At 57.2% G+C, this 19109-nt stretch overlaps 3 protein-coding genes across 4 annotated transcripts; all 3 read right to left on the bottom strand.

Annotated features, from left to right (window-relative positions):
- Positions 1-1192: 1192 nt before the first annotated feature.
- On the bottom strand, positions 1193-4657 carry CSF3 (colony stimulating factor 3). Of its 2 annotated transcripts, none has more exons than XM_061375323.1 (5): positions 4075-4657; positions 2704-2861; positions 2329-2436; positions 2105-2251; positions 1193-1414 (listed from the first exon to the last, which is right to left on the bottom strand). In XM_061375323.1, exons 1-5 carry the CDS (start codon positions 4160-4162, stop codon positions 1238-1240), a joined length of 678 nt encoding a protein of 225 aa, XP_061231307.1. In that variant the 5' UTR covers positions 4163-4657; the 3' UTR covers positions 1193-1237. The 2 variants fall into 2 exon arrangements, with proteins under 2 accessions (XP_061231307.1, XP_061231313.1); XM_061375329.1 differs by having other exon boundaries at positions 1193-1408.
- Positions 4658-6235: 1578 nt separating this feature from the next.
- On the bottom strand, positions 6236-10937 carry PSMD3 (proteasome 26S subunit, non-ATPase 3). The gene is made up of 12 exons (XM_061375546.1): positions 10730-10937; positions 9298-9488; positions 8972-9109; positions 8647-8783; positions 8378-8568; positions 8110-8213; positions 7909-8023; positions 7584-7703; positions 7401-7504; positions 6980-7135; positions 6560-6610; positions 6236-6438 (listed from the first exon to the last, which is right to left on the bottom strand). The coding sequence occupies exons 1-12, from the start codon at positions 10890-10892 to the stop codon at positions 6361-6363; spliced, it is 1548 nt and encodes a 515-aa protein (XP_061231530.1). The 5' UTR covers positions 10893-10937; the 3' UTR covers positions 6236-6360.
- Positions 10938-11608: 671 nt separating this feature from the next.
- GSDMA (gasdermin A) lies at positions 11609-16341 on the bottom strand. Its single transcript, XM_061375244.1, has 8 exons — positions 16043-16341; positions 15679-15889; positions 15040-15205; positions 14861-14954; positions 13705-13883; positions 13174-13324; positions 12966-13039; positions 11609-12256 (listed from the first exon to the last, which is right to left on the bottom strand). The coding sequence occupies exons 1-8, from the start codon at positions 16254-16256 to the stop codon at positions 12026-12028; spliced, it is 1320 nt and encodes a 439-aa protein (XP_061231228.1). The 5' UTR covers positions 16257-16341; the 3' UTR covers positions 11609-12025.
- Between the last annotated feature and the right edge of the window lie 2768 nt (positions 16342-19109).

Genomic DNA, 19109 nt, shown 5'->3' with positions numbered 1-19109 from the left:
GTGCAAGGCTGGGAGCACAGGGACAGCCCAGGGGGGATGCCCAGGTTTCCTTGGCTTGGCTTTGCTTTGCTTTTCATCCTCTTGGCGTTTCTCAGTTCTGGAAGTTCCATCCCGTTGTGGCAACGCCAGGAGGGCTCCAGGCACATCCCGGGGCAGCTCGGGGACAGATTCACTTCGTGGCAGCAGCAAAAGAGGGACCGCAGCGTCCCCGCTGCCACCAAGCGCAGGGCACGGAGCCCTGAGCGCTGCTGCACCCTCCCGGCACAGCGCAGGGATGCTCTGCGGTGCCGGTGCCGGTGCCGGTGCCCCCGCTCGGTGCTGCCGCCGCTCAGCTCCGGTGCTTTCTAGGAACCGGCTCTTGAAGCCGCCACCCCCGCGGCAGCCGCATCCGGTCCCCCCCCCCCCCGGGGACCCGGTCCCCCCCCGCGTTGGAAGCCGGGCAATGCCAGCAGCCACGGACCGGGCCCGAAGGATGCTCTTCCCTTGTGCCTGCCCCCGTATCCCCGCGGCCGCACATCATCACCCCCCCTCCCGCAGGCAGCACAGGCAGAGAACGGGGCTCTGGAGCAAAAATAGTTTATTTCCATTGATATTGCATATAAAACCGAGCAGGAATGTGTCTGTGGGGCTCAGGCAGCAATAAATACAGTACAAAACACAGCGGGATGGGCTGGGAACCATCCAATACAGCTCCGGGAACCGGGAGACTGGGAAATGGATGAGAATAACTTAAACTGCAATAAATACACTGAGTTTAGCAGGGAATGGGGACGGGCGGTGGAAAAACCTCCTCGTGGGAAGCTGCTGCATCCCTACGGCACCTCCCTCCTCCCCTCCCTCGTCCCTAAGGACTAATAAATATCAATGTCACTATGCCAACAAGTGACACGGGTCAGGTCTGTCCCTGCAGCCCAGGCAGGGAAATGCTGCTCCAAAGCTTCTTCATCCATGGATGAAGCGGGTTTCCCTGTGGGATGCAGCGCGCTGAGCCCTTGGGGATGCCCTTGGGGGGGGGGGCTCAGCCCAGTAACTCGTAGCAGAGATACACTTTTGTTTAAATATTAAACAAGGGCGATGCTGCGCACGGGTCCGTGTGCGGGGGCAGCGCGGGGCCGGTGCCGGGCAGCATCCCCGTCCGGAGGGAGCTTAACTGGCCATAAATATTAAATAGGAGGGAAAGCCGGGAGCTCCCGGGAAGGGACATAAATAAACGGGGAGAAGCGGTGCGGGACCGGGGTTAGAGGTGCGCCAGGTGCCGCAGCGCCCGGTACGTGGCCTCCAGGAACCGCTGGAAATCGGCCAGGATGAAGAAGGTGCCGACCTGGTGGTGGAAACGGGAGGAGAAGGCGGGCAGGGGACCCCGGGTCTCCGTGGGGTACGTCACTGTGGCCAGGTCCAGGTCTTCCATCTGTAACTGGGCAGAGGCAGAGGCATCAGCTCCGGGCACTGGGAGCGTGGCAGCAGAGCCCCATGGAGGCACAGAGTGGTTGGGTTGAAGGGAGCTCAAAGCTCACCCAGTCCCAACCCCTGCCATGGGCAGGGACCCCTTCCACTGGAGCAGCTTGCTCCAAGCCCCTGTGTCCAACCTGGCCTTGAGCACTGCCAGGGATGGGGCAGCCACAGCTTCTCTGGGCACCCTGTGCCAGCGCCTCAGCACCCTCACAGGGAAGAGCTTCTGCCTAAGAGCTCAGCTCAGTCTCCCCTCGGGCAGGTTCAAGCCATTCCCCTTGGCCTGTCCCTACAGGCCCTTGTCCCAAGCCCCTCTCCAGGTTTCCTGCAGCCCCTTTAGGCACTGGAGCTGCTCTAAGGTCTCCCCTTCAGGAGCCTTCTCTTCTCCAGGCTGCCCCAGCCCAGCTCTCTCAGCCTGGCTCCAGAGCAGAGCTGCTCCAGCCCTCGCAGCATCCCCATGGCCTCCTCTGGCCCCATCCAACAGCTCCACATCCCTCTTGTGCTGCTGCCCCAGAGCTGGATCAGGGCTGCAGGGGGGTCTCTCTAGAGTGCAGCAGAGGGGCAGGATCCCCTCCCTGAGCTGCTCACACTCCAGGGGTGCAGCCCAGGATGTGGTGTCCTCACTGTGCCCATCCTGCCCCCCAGCTCCCCTCACCTGATGCTGGATGTTGGAGGACAGGTTGGCAGCATCCAGCTGCAGGCTCTCCACCAGCGCAGCCTGCCCGGGCAGCAGCTCCAGGACAGCATCGAGGGAGCTTTGGTAGGTGCGGAGCCCCTCTCGGATCTGGCTGAAGCAGGCTTCCTGCAGGGTGCATGGCATGGTCAGCTCGGCACGGCCACCGCAGCCAGCTCATGGCACGGGTGGGCTCTGGCACTCACCGCCTGGAAGCCGCGGCCGTGGCAGCGCTCCATGGGTGCCTGTGTGATGCTCAGGTCCTGCCGCAGCAGCAGCAGCTCTTCCTCCCTGCACAGCTGGAAGGTGTCGCACTGCAACCAAGGGCGGATGTATGAGGGTGGCTGAAGGACCCCATCACCCCCAGCTCCCATCCCTGGGCTGTGCGATGGGGTAGACCTGGTGCCCAGTGTGGTGGAGATGGGGCTGCCCCTCTGGTTTGTTCCCTTGGGGGGGTGGTCCCTAAGGGAGCAGCAGCCCCATGCATGGCCTGCGGGACCCCTGAGCAGCGAGGGGTCAATAAGGATGGGTTGGGGGGGCACGGCCACCGCTGGCACCCCAGCGCGGTGCCCGGCACTCACCACAGCGAGCTGCAGCGCGGCCACGTCCCCCTTGATCTTGCGGGTGAATTCCAGGTTGTTGCTGAGGAAGAGGAGGAACCCCTGGTCCCCCGAGAGCTCGGCCAGCGGCGCCCCGAGCAGCGCCGGCCACGGCGCCCACAGCAGCAGTGCCAGCACCCCTGCGGGAACAGCGGCTCAGCACCCCCAGTGCCACGGCCCCAGCGCTGGGGAAGGGACCCCGGGGAATGGGGGAGATGGAGCAGGCGCTGCCGGTGTGGCACCGGTGCCACGGTGCTGCGGCCATCGGGTGCAGGTGTGGGGTGTGTGGGTGCAGCGGGTGCTACAGGTAGAATGGGTTTAGTGGGGGCTCTGGGAGCTGTGGGAAAAGTGGGTGCGGTGGGAGTGATGGGTGCATGGGGAATGATGGGTGCAGTGGGAGCAGTTTTAGCAGTGGGAGCAGTTGGAACAGTGGGAGCAATGGGAGCACTGGGAGCAGTGGGTCCAGTGGGAGCAGTTTTAGAAGTGGGAGCACTAGGAGCAGTGGGAGCAATGGGAGCAGTGGGAGCAGTTTTAGCAGTGGGAACAGTTGGAACAGTGGGAGCAATGGGAGCAGGGGGAGCACAGAGCAATGGGAGCAGTGGGTGCAGTGGGAGCAGTTTTAGCAGTGGGAGCAGTTGGAACAGTGGAAGCAATGGGAGCACTGGGAGCAATGGGTCCAGTGGGATCAGTTTTACAAGTGGGAGCACTGGGAGCAGTGGGAGCAATGGGAGCAGTGGTTGCAGTGGCAACAATGAGAGCAGTTTTAGCAGTGGGAGCAGTGGATGCAGTTTTAGCAGTGAGAGCGCAGAAAGCTCTGGGAGCAGTGGGAGCAGTTTTAGCAGTGGGAGCAATGGGAGCGCAGGGAGCAATGGGAACATTGGGAGCACTGGGAGTAGTGAGAGCACTGGGAGCACTGGGAGTAGTGAGAGCAGTGAGAGCACTGGGAGCAGTGGGAGCACCAGGAGCAGTGGGAGCAGTGGGAGCACTGGGAGCAGTGGGAGCAGTGAGAGCACCGGGAGCACAGGGAGCAGCGGGAGCAGTGGGAGCACTGGGAGCAGTGGGAGCAGTGAGAGCAGTGGGAGCAGTGGGAGGACAGGGAGCAGTGGGAGCACTGGGAGCAGTGGGAGCACAGGGAGCAGTGGGAGCACTGGGAGCAGTGGGAGCAGTGAGAGCACCGGGAGCACAGGGAGCAGCGGGAGCACCGGGAGCACAGGGAGCACCGGGAGCACTGGGAGCAGTGGGAGCACAGGGAGCACAGGGAGCACTGGGAGCACAGGAAGCAGTGGGAGCAGTGGGAGCACAGGGAGCGCTGGGAGCAGTGGGAGCGCTGGGCTGTGGGGCTGCGGTACTCACGGGTGACAGCGCACATGGTGCCCAGCTCGGTGTCTCCTCCTGCGTGTGAGCGTGGCCCGGCCGGTGCAGCTCCTGCCCCGGCATTCATTGATCAGGGCATTTATAGCGGCCCCGGGGATTCACACCGATGTGGCAACAGCTCCGGTTGCTTCATTGCCTTAATCACCACCATGCAAATCCGGGCACGGGTGCTCGCTGCTGCCCACCCCTCCCGGCCCGGGGCTTTCCCGGTGGGCAGCGGGTGCCCCTCAGCACAGCGGCACCCAGCACCCGGTGGAGCCCTGGCACCGCGGTGGGTGCCCGGTGCGGGGCCGGTGCCTCGGTGACACATTAACCCGGTGCTCACCTCGCCACCCATGGCCCAGCACCACAGGGTCACTCACAGGTGACCGGGAGAGGGGACGGTGGCTTTTCACAGCCGGTGTTCCTGTGGGATCAGCGCCATTCCCAACCCATGTGGACACCTCCCCTGCACGAGCCCCTCACCGTGGTGTCGGGGCGGGTAACAACGGTGTGACCTTCCCGGTGCTGGGAGCAGTTGGAGGTGGGCAAGGTGAGAACCCATCCAGGCACTCGCCCAGGGCCGTGGTGCTGGATCCTGCCTGGCTGGGTTGTGCTCAGCATCCCCATCCATGAGCACAAAGGGCCTGACCCCCCCCTGGCTGGGGCTGTCCCGATCAGTACCTTCGGGGAAGCATTGCCCAGGGCAGCCAGGGCATGGGGCCGGCTGCTTCCACCCCATTGTGTCCCCACAGCGCTGACCGGGGGGATTTGGCTCCTGCTGCTTCCCGCAAGTGCTTCCAGGATGATTTGTTGGGTTGGTGCCAGCTGGAACGGCTCCTGCCCGGCACGGGTCAGGGTGTGGGATGCAGGGATCCGGGCAGGGTGACACCAGCGCAGTGCTGAGCTCTGCACCCAGCCTGGGTCCCATCACTGCCCTCCTGCAGGCCATGGGGATGGGGACAGGGACCACAGGGATGGGCCCCAGAGCCAGCACCAGGCTCTGGGAGCTGCTCCCAACTCCAGCAGGGGAAAGGAACCCCCCATTGGTGGTTGCAGTCAATCTGTGAGCATCACCCAGGCCCTGGCACGAGGCTGGTGTTAAACCTACTGATGACTTCCCTTCCTAGACCTGGCACTACCTGTCCTGCCCTCAGGTTGTGTGAAAGGACCCCTGGTAACAGAGCCTGTTTATAGGGTGGACACCCCCAAACTCTGCATGTGCCCTCCCCAGAGCCACTGCCAACCATGGCCCTCCTGGAGTCGGTGCCCATGGAGGGGGTTTAGCGCATTGTGCCCATGGGGTCACTCCGGAGCGGAGCTGACATCTCAGCAGGTCGGTGTTTTCAGGAATCGGGGTGGGGGGGACGTGAATCAGTGCTTGGTGGGGCCCAAAGTCCCTGTCAGCTTTCCAGGGAAGGAAGGAAGGAAGTGGTGACCAGAGCCGAAACCCTGTGGGTGGGTGCTGGGGCACGAGGGCAGCACAAAACCCCCTGGGACCGGAGCTGTCCAGCCCTGGGGACTGTCCCCAGCATCCGCCCCGCTGCGGTTCTGCCTCGTGGTCACCCTTCCTGTGACCCGGGCACCATCAGGCCCTGCCCAGCATCCATAAGTGAATGGTTTCAGGGTGTCCCCCGTGTTCTCAGTGCTGGATCTGGCTCTCACCTTCCCTGCTCTGCCCCATGGGTGGACTTACACCAGGGACAGCCCCATGCTTAATCCTCAGCCCATGGCCAGGCATGGACACACTGGGACACTCATGGAAGAGCCCCGATGGTGGGGGGGACCCACTTGGTGCAGCTGCAGCTCCCATCGCTCCCCAGCACTGGGGTCTGTGAGGCCCAAGGATCCAGCCTGACCCCCCTGTGTCCTTCCCAGCAGGATGGGGGGGGGCTCAGCCCTCTGTGCCAATGGTGTTTTTCCCACTTTTATTTTAAAAGTCATAATTGAAGCTTAACAAAGTTTGACCCCATCATCGCTGCGAGAGCCACGGGCACCGGCGGTGCCGCGCTCCCCGCACCCGCCCCGGCTCTGCGGCCCCGGGAGGCCCCAAGTTCAGGGGCTCCTCAGTGCAAGCCCCGTGCCCACAGGAGACCTTAAAAGAATGCTGGGTGATTGGGGAAGGGGGATCCCGCTGCGGGAAGAGGCTGCATGGCCAGGGATTCCCCCCCACCGGACAGACATGCAGGTATCCATAAAAGAAAGGGGCCGGGGCCGCGCGGGGGAAGCGCCGCTCAGGCAGCGCCTGCCCTAGGGACAGCTAAAAAAGTAGAGGCAGGCAGAGGCTCATGGGAAGCCGTCATCGTCGTCCTCTGCCATCTCCTTTGCGAACTCCAGGTCCTGCTGCTCGCGCTCCCGGCGCTCCTGCAAGGCGAAGGCCAAGGGAAAAGGTTGGTGGGGGGCCAGGGCCAGGAGCTGCGTCCGTGCTGCAGGCTCGGTGGTTGTAGGGGAACCACCCCCCCGTCCCGGCCCAAAGAGACCTCACCTCTGCAGATTCCAAGTCTTTGTTGTAGGATTTGGGTGGGAACCTCATGGCCTGGAAAACAAGGAAGGGAGTTCATTGGGGACTGGAGCGACAGGACAAGGGGTGATGGGGTCAAACTGAAACAGGGGATGTTCAGGTTGGGGATAAGGAAGAAGCTCTTCCCTATGAGGGTGTTGAGGCGCTGGCACAGGGTGCCCAGAGAAGCTGTGGCTGCCCCATCCCTGGCAGTGCTCAAGGCCAGGTTGGACACAGGGGCTTGGAGCAAGCTGCTCCAGTGGAAGGGGTCCCTGCCCGTGGTAGGGGTTGGGACTGGAGGAGCTTTAAGGCCCCTTCCAACCCAAACTCTTCTATGATCCCAAGAGGAGGAGCTCCTCGAGTGACGCCGCTGTCCCCTCGGCCAGGCCCTGCAGCCCCTCGCACCTTGACAGACATGTTGTGGATGTCGAGGCAGAAAGAGATGCGCTGGTGGAAAGCCAACTGGGGCTCCCGCGTGGAGTAGATGTCGATCATCTCCTTGGACTGGACGTAGCTCTTCTCATGGTTAATGCTGGCCTCGATCACGCCGTCCCGGATGGCCTGCAAGCCAGAGCGCAGGTCAGGGCACCCACTGCCTTCCAGGGCTGAGCTTTAGGGGGAAGGCAGGAGCTGGCTGCTGTGAGAGCAGCGGTGAGCTCAGGCTGCAGCACACAGAGAGGGGATGTGGTGCCCTGCATGTCCCCAGCATCCCCCTTGGAGGGGCCTCAACCTATAACCAGTGGCTGCCCCAGGGAGGGAGCCTGCTGCCAGAACCGGGGGCTGTGGGCAGCCCTGGACACACAGGGACAGGACTTGATGCAGGTACCTTGGCAACAATGAACTCTGCATCCTCTGAACTGTCCAGCTGCAGCTTCTGGGCGATGTCAGCCAGGGAGATGCGAGAGTAGGACAAGCTGATCATCCGGACACCTGCGAGGAGGGACAGGAGTGCAGTCCCCTGGGCCAGGCAGCCCATGGGTCCCCAAGCACCATCCCTGCAGCCTCCTACCCGTCTTGATGACGTTGTGCCTCAGACGAATGATCAGGGTGTAGGTGCCATCGGCCTGGAACTTGTCCCCAAACTGATCAAGGACTTGGTTGAACTTGGCCAGGTTCCCAGTCCTGACGGCTGGAGGAGAGAAGGTGCTCGTCAGGGAGGGAGAATGGGGAAAGCGAGGAGGGCAGCTCCTGTCCTCTGAGAGCTGCCTCCTCCAAGAGGAGCCTGCAGCTGAATCCCCTTGAGGGGAGAGGGAGCAAGCCCCCCGCTGCTCCCCTTCCCAAGGCTTCATCTCCCCCAGAGCCTGGGACATGGCTCAGGGAGCTGCCTGCTGTACCCTGAGTCAGGAGGAAGTAGGGCATGAGCGAGCGCTTGAGGGAGGGTTGTCTGAACTGGAGCCTGTCCGGGATCTCCCCCAGCAGCAGCTCCACCACAATGAGCAGCTTGTGCACCTGGAGCAGAAAGAGACCACGTAAGCCACAGCTTCCCTGAGGATCCAGGAGGATCTGAACCCCTCGAGCTTCCCATCCCTTCTCACTGTCTGCTTGAAGCCGACGGCCGTGTGCTGCGGGGCCTTCCGCAGGGCGTTCGTCATGGTCCTCCGTGCCTCCGAGTACTCCAGCTGGATGGCCTTGATGCGCCCTGCGTTGAGACAGGCCACAAGGGGCTTGGAAAAGCTAATCCAACTGGATCCACTGGATCAAATCCTGCCTGGAAACCCCATCTCCAGCTGTTCCAATGCGTTCCGTGCAGATGCAGAGCCCTCGATCTTGGGCAGAGCCCAAGCGCAGGACCCTCTGTCTCACCTGTGTAATAGAGGTACCGAGCCCACTCGTTGTTGTTGGCCTGCTCAGGAAACACGGACTTGGAGACGAGCTTCTCGGCCTGGTCATAGAGGTTGTAGTGGAGATAGTTCCTCAGCAGCAGGTTCAGGAGGGTGGCCTGGCCGTCGGCATCGTGCCGCAGCGTGGCCGTCCGCAGCCGGGCGTGCAGGAAGCTGCAGGGAAGGGAGGGAACGTGGCAGGGAGGAGGAAAGCAGCAGCCCCAGCTCTTTGGGACACAGGCCCCAGCCTACCTCCTGACCACATCGAGTTTGTTCAGGAACTCATAGATGCGGGAGTGGTAGTAGTAACATTTCGCCACCACCAGATCAAGGGCCCGGCGGTTCTGGGAGCTGATCTTTTGCATCAGGTCATCAGACACCTTCTGAGCCTACAGGAGGGGAACAGAGCTCAAGGTGGGGGAAGTGATGCTCTGAAGAGCAGGGATGCTGCGAGGCTGAGCCCAGGGCTGCCTCCAGACGCAGCTGAACAAAGGGGAACGCAGACATGCAGGTCCCTGGGGTTCTCCAGACCCTGCCTGGTGCAGCAGCACCACACAACGAGCTCAGGGGACCTCACCTCTGGGTATCGCTTGCTGTTCATCAGGAAGATGACCAGGAGCAGCTGCAGGTAAGTCTCCACTTCTGGCAAGAGCGGGGCTGAGGCCGCCTTCCCCGTGCGTGGGCGAAACTGCAGCTCAGCTTCCGTGTCCATGGACTGAGGGGGGCAGAGACACTGCTGGATGCCTGCTCCCCACCCTGTGCCACCTCTGCCTGCAGCGAGGCCCATCCACAGCCCAGGGACAACAGGGTGACAGGAACCAGCCCAGCATCCCTGAGCTCCCAGTGCCCCCCCCCAAGGCAGAGGTTCCTCAGTGCAGGGAATGGCATCCCCTCTGCCCCTACCTCCTCCAGGAAGCCGAGGAGGAAATCCCGCACGGCGCTGTTGGAGGTGAAGAACCCATGGATGGCTTTGTGGAGCACGTTGGCGTTGAGGCGGCGGGAGGTGGAGGGCAGGGCGCGCAGAGCCCGCAGGACGTAGCGCGGCTCCTTGCCCGACACAGCCTTTTCCAGCTGCTTCACGTGCTCCTTGATGTCTGCGGGAGCACCGGGAACAGCCTCACCCGGAGCAAAGGCAGCGCCGGGTCCCTCTGTCTGCTCAGGGCACCAGGCTTGTGTGGTCCCAGTGCCCCCCCCCACCTTCTCCATCCTCCCTCTGCATCCCACCGTGGCTCTTCTGCAGCTCCCCCCACCCCATCCTCCTAACAGTGCCCCCCTCAAACACAGCTTCCCTTTCCCTCTTAAGGGCCTCAAAGCTCCCTTTCCCCACTGACACCCTTTCCAGCACCCCCTCTTCCTCACCTCACACTACTCCCTCCTCATCAAGGAGCCCCCCATTACCCTTTCTCCTCCTCAAGGCCCCCCCCATTACCCTTCCTCCTCCTCAAGGACCCCCCCATTACCCTTCCTCCTTCTCAACGATCCCCCCATTACCCTTTCTCCTCCTCAAGGCCCCCCCCATTACCCTTCCTCCTCCTCAAGGACCCCCCCATTACCCTTCCTCCTTCTCAACGATCCCCCCATTACCCTTTCTCCTCCTCAAGGCCCCCCCCATTAGCCTTCCTCCTCCTCAAGGCCCCCCCCATTACCCTTCCTCCTCCTCAAGGACCCCCCCATTACCCTTCCTCCTCCTCAAGGACCCCCCCATTACCCTTCCTCCTCCTCAAGGCCCCCCATTACCCTTCCTCCTCCTCAAGGACCTCCCCATTACCCTTCCTCCTCCTCAAGGACCCCCCATTACCCTTCCTCCTCCTCAAGGACCCCCCCATTACCCTTCCTCCCAACCATCTCCCATTACCCTTCCTCCTCCTCAAGGACCCCCCATTACCCTTCCTCCTCCTCAAGGGCCCCCCCCATTACCCTTCCTCCTCCTCAAGGACCCCCCCATTACCCTTCCTCCTCCTCAAGGGCCCCCATATTACCCTTTCTCCTCTTTAAGGACCCTCTTATTACTCCTCCTCCTCCTCAAGGTCCCCCCCATTACTCATTCCTCATCATGGACTCCCCCATTATCCTTCCTCCTCAAGGCTCCCCCATTACTTCCTCCTCCTCAGAGACCCCCCCCCATTACTTCCTCCTCCTCAAGGACCCCCCCAGCCTCCCTACAGCCCCCCCATTCCCCTCCTTTCCCACCTCCCCCCTCCCCAGCCCCGCACAGCTCCCTCACTGAGGCTCCCCATAGGGACCCTTCTCCTTCCCTCGCCCCCAGCCCCACGTTACCCGGACCCGGTGCTCCCCCCCCATACCCCGGAGCCTCCGCCTGCCTTCCCCCCCTCACCCTCCAACGTGACGGCATCGAGCTCCCGCTGCGGCTGCCGCTCCCCGCCCGTGTCGGCGGCCGCCGCCTCCTCCTGCATCTCCACATCGGGGGGCGCGGGCGGCGGCCCCTCGGGGGGGGCCTTGGCCTTGTCTCGGCGGCGGGACGGGGCCTCCTGCTTCATGACACTGCACCAACCGCGGGGCACGCCGGGAGCCGCCAGGCCCGGCCAGCCGCACCGCACCGCCCCGCTCTGAGAGCTAGGCCCGCGCAGCCGAGCGCCGAGCGGGAGAGCGTTCGGCTCCTTCCGTGGCTCCCGCTCGGGGCTTTCCGTCACGCTTTCGGGTGTTTCCGCAGCGCGCTCGGGTATTCCCGCGCCGCCGCTCGGCTGCTCCCGCCTTCACTGAGGTGAGGTGCGAGGGAGCGGGGATGGCCGCGGCCGCTTCCCTCTGCAGCGGCTCGGGGAAGCGGGGCTCGGGTTCCCGTTGCCCCATGGGCAGCCCCCCCCCCGTGCAGTTGGTGCCCCCGGAGCCGTCAGTGGCCGCCCAGGTAAGCGGCGGTGCCCCTCGATGAGGGACCTCGGAGCTGGGGGGAGCCGGGCGGGCAGCAGCGCGGCGTTACCTCAGGGTAAAAAGTGCCCTTTGAAGGCGCTCTGTTGTTCAGTAAAGAGCTTTATTTGTAAAGCGGCCATCAAAGCGTTTGTAATACAGTTCTGAAGCGTGGCTTGTGCCTACTGCTAGTGGGGCCTGCGTCCTTAACCTGCTCTGAGCTCCCCATTAGCAGCTCATTGAGCTCTGGTGTTACTGGGCAGGGATTGTTGGGCCGCTCCTGGGGCCCACGGTGGTGCTTTGGGCTGCTGGGGAAAGCCAAGATCATGTAAAGCTCAGCCAAGCGGTGGGTGGTCACTTGGGCTAGCAGGGTTTGCAGTTGGCATTTGGCCTTCATGTGGAAGGAAAGGAAAAGCAGGTTTGGGATCTGGCTTCCATAAGGAGTTTTCTTGCCTTAGGTTTGCTTTTAGAGTTCTTGAGTGGTTTGGGTTGGAAGGGACCTTAAAGCTGATCCAGCTCCAACCCCTGCCACAGGCAGGGACCCCTTCCACTGCAGCAGCTTGCTCCAAGCCCCTGTGTCCAACCTGGCCTTGAGCACTGCCAGGGATGGGGCAGCCCCAGCTCTTTTCCTTTGCCACTCATTTCAAAGCAGTGCGAGAGCCTCACCTACGCAGGGATGAAACTTGTAGAAAGAAGCTGGCTTGTGCTAAGAGACTTCCCAATACATTGTGAAGTGATTAAATCATCGCACATGGGAGGGCTGTGTAACCTAACAGGGGTTACTCAGGAGATTGAGGACATACAGAGACACGTACAGGGCTCCTATGGCTAAGGAGGCTTCTTTTGTGCAAGCAGCAGATCCGTCCTCATGGAGCTTCACCCCGCTCATCTCCATCATTGCGATGGTTAGTTGGTGGTCCCTCTCTCGGGAGAAGGAGAGCAAGCTGGGGTCTGTGCCGAACCCCTTCCCATATTCTCTCTGTTTCAAGATGCTCTCAACCTTCATAGCAAGGACCAAAAGAAAAGGCAAAATCAGTATTTTGATATCCCAGCTGTGGAAGTCATTAGGTAAATGATCTCTTGGATGTGTGAAGTGCTGCTCATATGGGACTTTTCAACCCGACAGATTATTGTGCTTATGTAGTCAGTTCCTCCCTTCTTGGGGATTGGTTATGGCCAAGGAATTAAAATTGTAGAGCCATAGAATAGTTAGGGTTGGAAAAAGGACCTTAAGATCACCCAGTTCCAACCCCCCTGCCATGGGCAGGGACACCTTCCACTAAACCATGGCACCCGAGGCTCTGTCCAACCTGGCCTTGAACACCGTTATGGATGGAGCATTCAAAAGTTCCCTGGGCAAAATGGTGGATTTTATGCTGTTTTCTTCTTTAAATCAGGAGCCAAAGAAGCCAGGGATCCCTGACCACCATTTCCAGCCAAGTGGTGGTAGCTGGGCCCCATTGAATGCTAATTATCAGCAAAACAGTGGGTAGAAATCTTTGGCCTTCATGTCTTGGGGTGATTTTCCTTAAAGTATGCTGATCCCTGCCAAATTTGAAGCAATTATTCCTTCCCTTTTCCCAGTGTTACCCTAAATTGTGATACTGCTACCTGTGTCATCATGTCAAAGTTGCTTTACTTGAAACAACACCACCCCCCACCCCCCCCAATCCCTTCATTTGGGCCCAATGAGATGGATGTTCTCTCACCAGCTTAAGCTGTTGGGACACGATCTTGTTTTCCAAGGACTCGAGCAGCAGCAGGAGCTGATCCTCACTGAGCTCTGCAGAATTAAAACAGGTTGTGCTGAAACCCCACCCCAACTGGAGCCAGCTGGGGAGAAGCGAAGGGTGAGGAATGCTTTTGGTGTATTCTGGTGCTATTGATTTCCCTGTTCAAGTGGCCAGCAAGCCTTACCTTCTAAAGCATCAAGGGTGTAGGTGATGGCTGCTGCCATGCGGTGGAGAATGTTTGTTGAGGATTGTTGCAATAGCCTCAGCAAGTCATTTAAGGCTGCGCTTTCTGTTTTCAGCTGGCCCTTGTCACCTTCATCAAGGACTGCTTCCACCTAGGGGAGATAGGAGGAAACAGCAGGGTTTAAGAGGCTTGTGAGTCAGGAGCTTGTAAACAGTCATGTAATATGTGTCTTCCCCTCGCTAAGCTATTTGTGAGGCTGTAACTGGGGCTTTAGCATTCACACTGGCTGCAGTTAAAGACAGGATAGGACATTTAAATGGTTTGATACCTTCAAGTGAACCTGGTAGGCTCTACAGAGGACACATTGCTGCAGTTGACTCTGTCCTGAATACCTTCTTTGTCTGTATGGTGATGGAGACCAGACATGCACTGAGTGAAGGCTTTTTGGGTTGGTAGTTGTGGTACAGGAGAGGTGACAAGAGGTGGATGTCTCTGTCTATAAATCCTGGTAGTAAGAGGAGCTTTGCTTACTTTGTGGCTCAGCTCTTGGAAGAGGTTGCTGTCTCCCATCACAGCTTTGATGGCTTTTAATAAGATGAAGGACAGCTGAGAAGACAACGTGGAGAAAATGTGACAGTTCCTTTTGACTTCTGCCTCCAGTGCTCCTAATGTTCCTTCCAGGACATCTGAAAAGCAGAACGAGCCCAAATATCACTTCCAAACCAGGCAAGTTCACTGGCACCTTACTTTTAGAATTTGAAACTCTTCTATAAATACTTTCTTTTAAAGTGGTGTACAACTTTGAGTTGTCATGTCTCGAAACTACAGCAAAGACACTGATTCTGGTGGCTTGTGTTGGAGAGACCCAGTCTTGTCCAGAGGGGGGAGAAACAGTGCGAGGGAAAGGAGTAAAATGCATTTCTTACCATCAGATTGAAGGCTGAATGTTTGTGATCTTCGTAAGTAGCAAAGATCTGCAACAGGAAGAAAAGGACATTGCTGCAAGGCTTCAAGCTGAGGTGCCTGTTTTACCAGGGTGGAAGATGTTGGTGTCCCAGGTCTGAGATACCACATGCTGGTTGTAGGTCAGGTTGTGCTCTTCTCTAGTGCACCTGTTCATTTAGGACTCATTATTCCTGAATCTCGTTCCTGACTGTCCTGTGCCTTTCATCAGGCAGTGAGTGTGTTAAAACACAAGGAAATCAATATGAGAGCTTATACTCCACCAGATCCACGCAGATGTGGGGAGCACAGGGGCAGAAAGGCAGATGTGCTCTCTCCAGTCTTGCAGGCTTTATGGAGCTCAGTCCTTTCTTTCTCTGCCCATCCCAGTGAAGGGGAAGCCACCCTGTTTGCTGCCTGACCTTTTAGAGGAAAAGAAACCAAAACTAGTGCTGCTCTGTGTCGTGTCTCAGGGGGAGCTCTGCAGTTCCTGGAATGTGGAGCTGGGGTTTCCCCTTCTCATTCCTTATCACCCCCTTGAAGCTACATCTCTTTCCCAGATAGCTCTTTTAACTTGTATTCTAGGTACAGCTTTTTTCCCAGGGGGTTTCTGTCACTCACATTGTGTTCATACCTGAAACCAGCTGAGGGCAACTATGAGTCTGAATAATGCTTCAGAAAACATCTTTCCTCTTCTGTGGTGTTTCCCAAATGGAGGAGTTGGCAGTTTTTGGAAGTTACTTACCCCACTTTGCATCTGAAATGGCCATCTGGAATGCCTTGAAGGCCAGGGTGCAGCCTTTGGGTATGGTTATGCTTTGTTTGTTCCCTCTGGTGCCCTGGTTAGTGAAACAAAAATGTGTTAGCAGGCTTCAGGATGTGCAGAGGGTGGGGAAGGGCTGAATCCTGAGCCTGAAAGCCAACCTTGGCACAGAACTTGACGTAAAACTGGGCCATGAAGTTGCCGCCTGCCTCAGAGGTTTCCTGATAGCTGGTCTCCTCCAGGGTTTCTATGGTCTCATGAACCACATACAAACTCTGCCCTGTTTTCTGTAGTTGTTGAATGAAGGCGTGATTTGTATTAATTTTCCTAAAAGAGAAAAAGGTCCTGGTTTAGTTGGGACAAAGTCCTGTGGGACTGTATGCTTGTGTCACATGAAAGTATCACTGTGTTTGTGGCTTCTGGGGGAAAAAAGGTGGCAGAAAATAGGCTTGGGATTCTTGCTGTCCTCAATGCTTCCTCTTTTCGGAGGGGCAGTGAGGTGGTGGCCTGGCAGGTCAGATGGATGATGTGTCATGATCTAACTGCTCCTTTCCAGGCACAAACAATGAGAGGAGAGGCCTTGACTCCATCTTGAGGTGTTCTGCTTTCTGAATGGCAGAGAGATCTGTAAGCATTACAAAGCTTGGTGAGGAGTCTTCACCACCTCTCTTTCCTCGCCTCTGGAAATCTGGCTGCTTAGGGAGGATGCATGCTGCCTGGTCTTGGGGTTTGGCTGTTGGAAAAACCATTGTGTGACCTGGCGTGGGGCAGAGGAGGATGGCCCTTTGTGCCTGCCTTACCTTTCTGTTTTCAGTGCCTCAAGTTTTGGTGGTGGTATGTGTTTCTTCTGCAGCTTGACGGACCACTCGTTGGCCGAGGATGCAGCTCCTTTCAGTTCCGCTCTTATGGGGTCAACAGGAACGGTGAGACTCCCATCAATTCTGTCAGTGCCACTCCTTTTGATTAGAAATTGCTTTGAGTCTTGTTCACCTCCACTGGGAATGAGAGACTCTGAAATCATTCCATGCATTTGCGTAAGCATGATTACACAGACTCCGTATTACAACTAATTGTGCACAAGAAAGATGGAGCATGGTGGAGTTCAGCCCCAAATGTTTTGTCTGTGGAAGCTGTGAGCTTAAGATTGATAAATGTGGTCTTTACCTGAGCTTTTACCATCCTGTCCAGGCAGCAGCACGTCCTCCAGTCTGTACCATGTCTGTTTGTAGCGGGGAGATCGCTGGAACACGGTTTGTTTCTTTCTTCTCACTAGGCACAGGGGTCTGAAATGTTCATGGTCCAACAAGCTGCGAACTGGGACCAGGTCTCCATCTGGATCCATTTGTTTCACTATGGATTGGGCGACTTTTTTAAACATCCTGTTGCAGCTGGATGAATTTTTGATCCACAGCAACAGAGACTTGTGCCTTAGGAAGAGGCAAGACACGTTAAGCCAAATTACTTGAAATACAAGGAGAAGGATGTAGCAAAACAGGTTGGTTTTTTAGAAACACCTTCTCCGAATGGATAAGCACCCCAAAAACCCATGTTAGTCCAAGACACAGCTTAAACTGGATGTTTTATAGGAAAGCATTTGGAGAGGTGTCCTGGGTTCAGCAGTAGTAGCCATTTGTTCTCCTTCTTGGTAGCTGGTGCAGCGCTGTGTTTTTGACTTTCAGCCTGGGGGTGGTGCTGATAGCACCCATGTTTTTAGTTACTGCTCAAATGTTTAGATTGGCCAAGGACTTTGTGAGCCTCATGCTCTGCCAGGGAGGAGGGGAAGCTGGGAGGAAGCAGGGACAGGACACCTGACCCAAACTGACCAAAGAGGTATTCCATACCACAGCACCTCATGCCCAGGATGTTAACTGAGAGTTACCTGGAAGGGCTAGTACACTGTGGGGCTGGACTAGGTATTGGTCTGTGCTGGGTCGGGCGGGGTGTGGCGAGTTATCAGTCGGTGGGTGGTGAGGGTGTTGTATTCTCTTCCCTTGTTATTATTGGTGGTAGCAGCAGTGATTTGTGTCATACCTTAGTTACTAAACTGTTCTTATCTCAACCTGTGGGAGTTGCATTCCTTTGATTCTCCTCCCCATCCCTCCGGGAGCAGGGGGAGGGCAAGAAGGAGGGGGGGTGAGAGATAGAGTGCATGATTTATGGCTGACTGGGTTTAAACCATAACAAGAGGTAGGAGCACGAATCTCATTTCGACTCGCCATATCCTTTGCCGATGAGCAAAGGCCATTTGGGAGCACTGATCTTCAGCACTGAAGTCTCTCACTGCTCTTGCAGTTAAGCTATTTTGCTACATGTACCAGTACACACCATTAGCATTTTTATTACTGAACATGCACCTTAACCTAGGACCTGTGATAGTCCTAAATGCTTGAATCGGTTTAATTCGGTGCCCTGACGCAAGTTTAAAAGGAAAAAGGTTGAGTAGTTTCCTGCTGGTTTTTGCTGTTTCCCCTGTGCATTTTGTTGCTTGTCAGGAAAGAGCAGTGCTTCAAAATAAGAGCAGCGCAAAAAGCTTGTATTTGTGTCTTACTGGGAGAACTGAAAGTGCTGAGAGGTGAACAGTGTGTTGTAAGTAGGAGAAGTATAAATGAAACCCACAAGTGGTGTGAGTGGGGAAGGAGGAGACCTTGTTCAATGGCAAATCTCCCCCCAGATATAAAGCAATCCTCCCAGCACAGCTCCTTGGATGGGCCCTGGTGCTCTGCCTGTGTCGTATCGTGTCCCCCCCCACCGAGAGAACTGGCTGTTTCAAAGGCAGAAGGAGAATCACTGTTGGTTTCCTAACAGCGATTTTAATCCAGAGTTTGAGTTTTGCTTCAGTTAGTGCATAGAAGGGGTGATGAAGAACTTTGTATTGTATGTGATGGAGCTAGGGATGGAAAATCATCTCGTGCTGAATGTGGGATCATTTAGGTAGCTCTGACAGGACTCATTCCCTTGGGAGACATCAACCAGGGATAAAAAAGAAACCAGAACACTTCACAGTTTGCTCTACCCCTCACCAGGACCGAAAGCACTTAAAAATATACTTGCCTGTTTGTGGGGTGAGTGGCTTCTCCTTCACGGGAGGGCAAGCTGCGGAGCGGACCACGGAGCTTCCAAAACGGATCAGTCTCTCAAGCAGCAGGCTGGGACCTGCTCTCTCCCTGCCTTTTCCTTCAGTGATTCGGAAACTTCTGCTGAATGAGGCAGAAATACTCGTTGCTTGTGCAATTCTTCCTGTAAAAGCTGGTAACTGAACTGGGTCAAGCTGTTTGATTGGTTACAGTGGCTGGGGGTAACTTCTTCTACAGATAAGACACTCCTCTAGGGCTGGGTTTCCAGCATCGTTCTGGTTTTCATTCATACTCTGCCCGTTGGAATGAGGAGCAGACCATCCCGAGATCAGGAGGGTTTCACTTTAGCCTGGGAGAGTGGTAGCTCATCAGGTGTGGTGCTGACAAGGAGACAACATGATGTTGCTGTAGGCACTTTTATGTTGACTTATAGATGATATTATAACTTACATGTGCACACATTTTGTCATGCATTAGGGCTTGTTGGTAGCAGAGGGGTTTGTGTGACATACAGGTGTGGTTGCAAGGGCCTTTCCAACCCTAACTGTTCTATGATTCTACGATTGTTGCTCAATCCATCATGTATTGGAATGGCCATGAATTGCCATGGAATTGCCCCACTACTCTGCTCTCTTGAGACCTCACTTGGAGTATTGTGTACAGTTCTGGTGTCCTCAACATAAAAAGGACATGGAGCTGTTGGAACAAGTCCAGAGGAGGCCACGAGGATGATCAGGGGCTGGAGCAGCTCCTGTATGGAGCCAGGCTGAGAAAGTTGGGGCTGTTCAGCCTGGAGAAGAGAAGCTGCGTGGAGACCTCAGAGCAGCTTCCAGTATCTGAAGGGGGCTATAGGGATCCTGGGGAGGGACTCTTCATTAGGGACTGTAGTGACAGGACAAGGGGTAAGGGGTTAAAACTTAAAAAGGGGAAGTTTAGATTGGATATAAGGAAGATATTTCTTTACTGTGATGGTGGTGAGGCACTGGAATGGGTTGCCCAAGGAAGTTGTGAATGCTCCATCCCTGGCAGTGTTCAAGGCCAGGTTGGACGAAGCCTTGGGTGCCATGGTTTAGTGTGAGGTGTCCCTGCCCATGGCAGGGGGTTGGAACTGGGTGATCTTAAGGTCCTTTCCAACCCTAACTATCCTATGAAGTGTT

Source organism: Neopsephotus bourkii, unplaced genomic scaffold, assembly GCF_033783945.1.
Source record: "Neopsephotus bourkii isolate Nb327-2 ecotype Australia unplaced genomic scaffold, CSIRO-AGI_Nbou_v1 NB_191, whole genome shotgun sequence".
Classification (NCBI taxonomy): Eukaryota; Metazoa; Chordata; class Aves; order Psittaciformes; family Psittacidae; genus Neopsephotus; species Neopsephotus bourkii.
Note: the sequence above shows the minus strand (reverse complement) of the source record. Positions and strands in the feature narration are given on the sequence as shown.

Excerpts from the sequence above, each read along its gene's own strand:
- CSF3 (XM_061375323.1), bottom strand. The coding sequence starts at position 4,162 with ATGAATGCCGGGGCAGGAGCTGCACCGGCCGGGCCACGCTCACACGCA. Across the intron at positions 2,437-2,703 it reads CCGCGCTGCAGCTCGCTGTG|TGCGACACCTTCCAGCTGTG; the intron begins GTGAGTGCCGGG and ends CCTTGGTTGCAG. Across the intron at positions 1,415-2,104 it reads CCTCCAACATCCAGCATCAG|TTACAGATGGAAGACCTGGA; the intron begins GTGAGGGGAGCT and ends GCCTCTGCCCAG.
- PSMD3 (XM_061375546.1), bottom strand. The coding sequence starts at position 10,892 with ATGAAGCAGGAGGCCCCGTCCCGCCGCCGAGACAAGGCCAAGGCCCCC. Across the intron at positions 9,110-9,297 it reads TCCTCGGCTTCCTGGAGGAG|TCCATGGACACGGAAGCTGA; the intron begins GTAGGGGCAGAG and ends TGCCCCCCTCAG. Across the intron at positions 8,784-8,971 it reads ACAGCAAGCGATACCCAGAG|GCTCAGAAGGTGTCTGATGA; the intron begins GTGAGGTCCCCT and ends CCCCTCCTGTAG.
- GSDMA (XM_061375244.1), bottom strand. The coding sequence starts at position 16,256 with ATGTTTAAAAAAGTCGCCCAATCCATAGTGAAACAAATGGATCCAGAT. Across the intron at positions 15,890-16,042 it reads ACAGGATGGTAAAAGCTCAG|AGTCTCTCATTCCCAGTGGA; the intron begins GTAAAGACCACA and ends GAATGATTTCAG. Across the intron at positions 15,206-15,678 it reads GAGGCACTGAAAACAGAAAG|GAAAATTAATACAAATCACG; the intron begins GTAAGGCAGGCA and ends TTTCTCTTTTAG.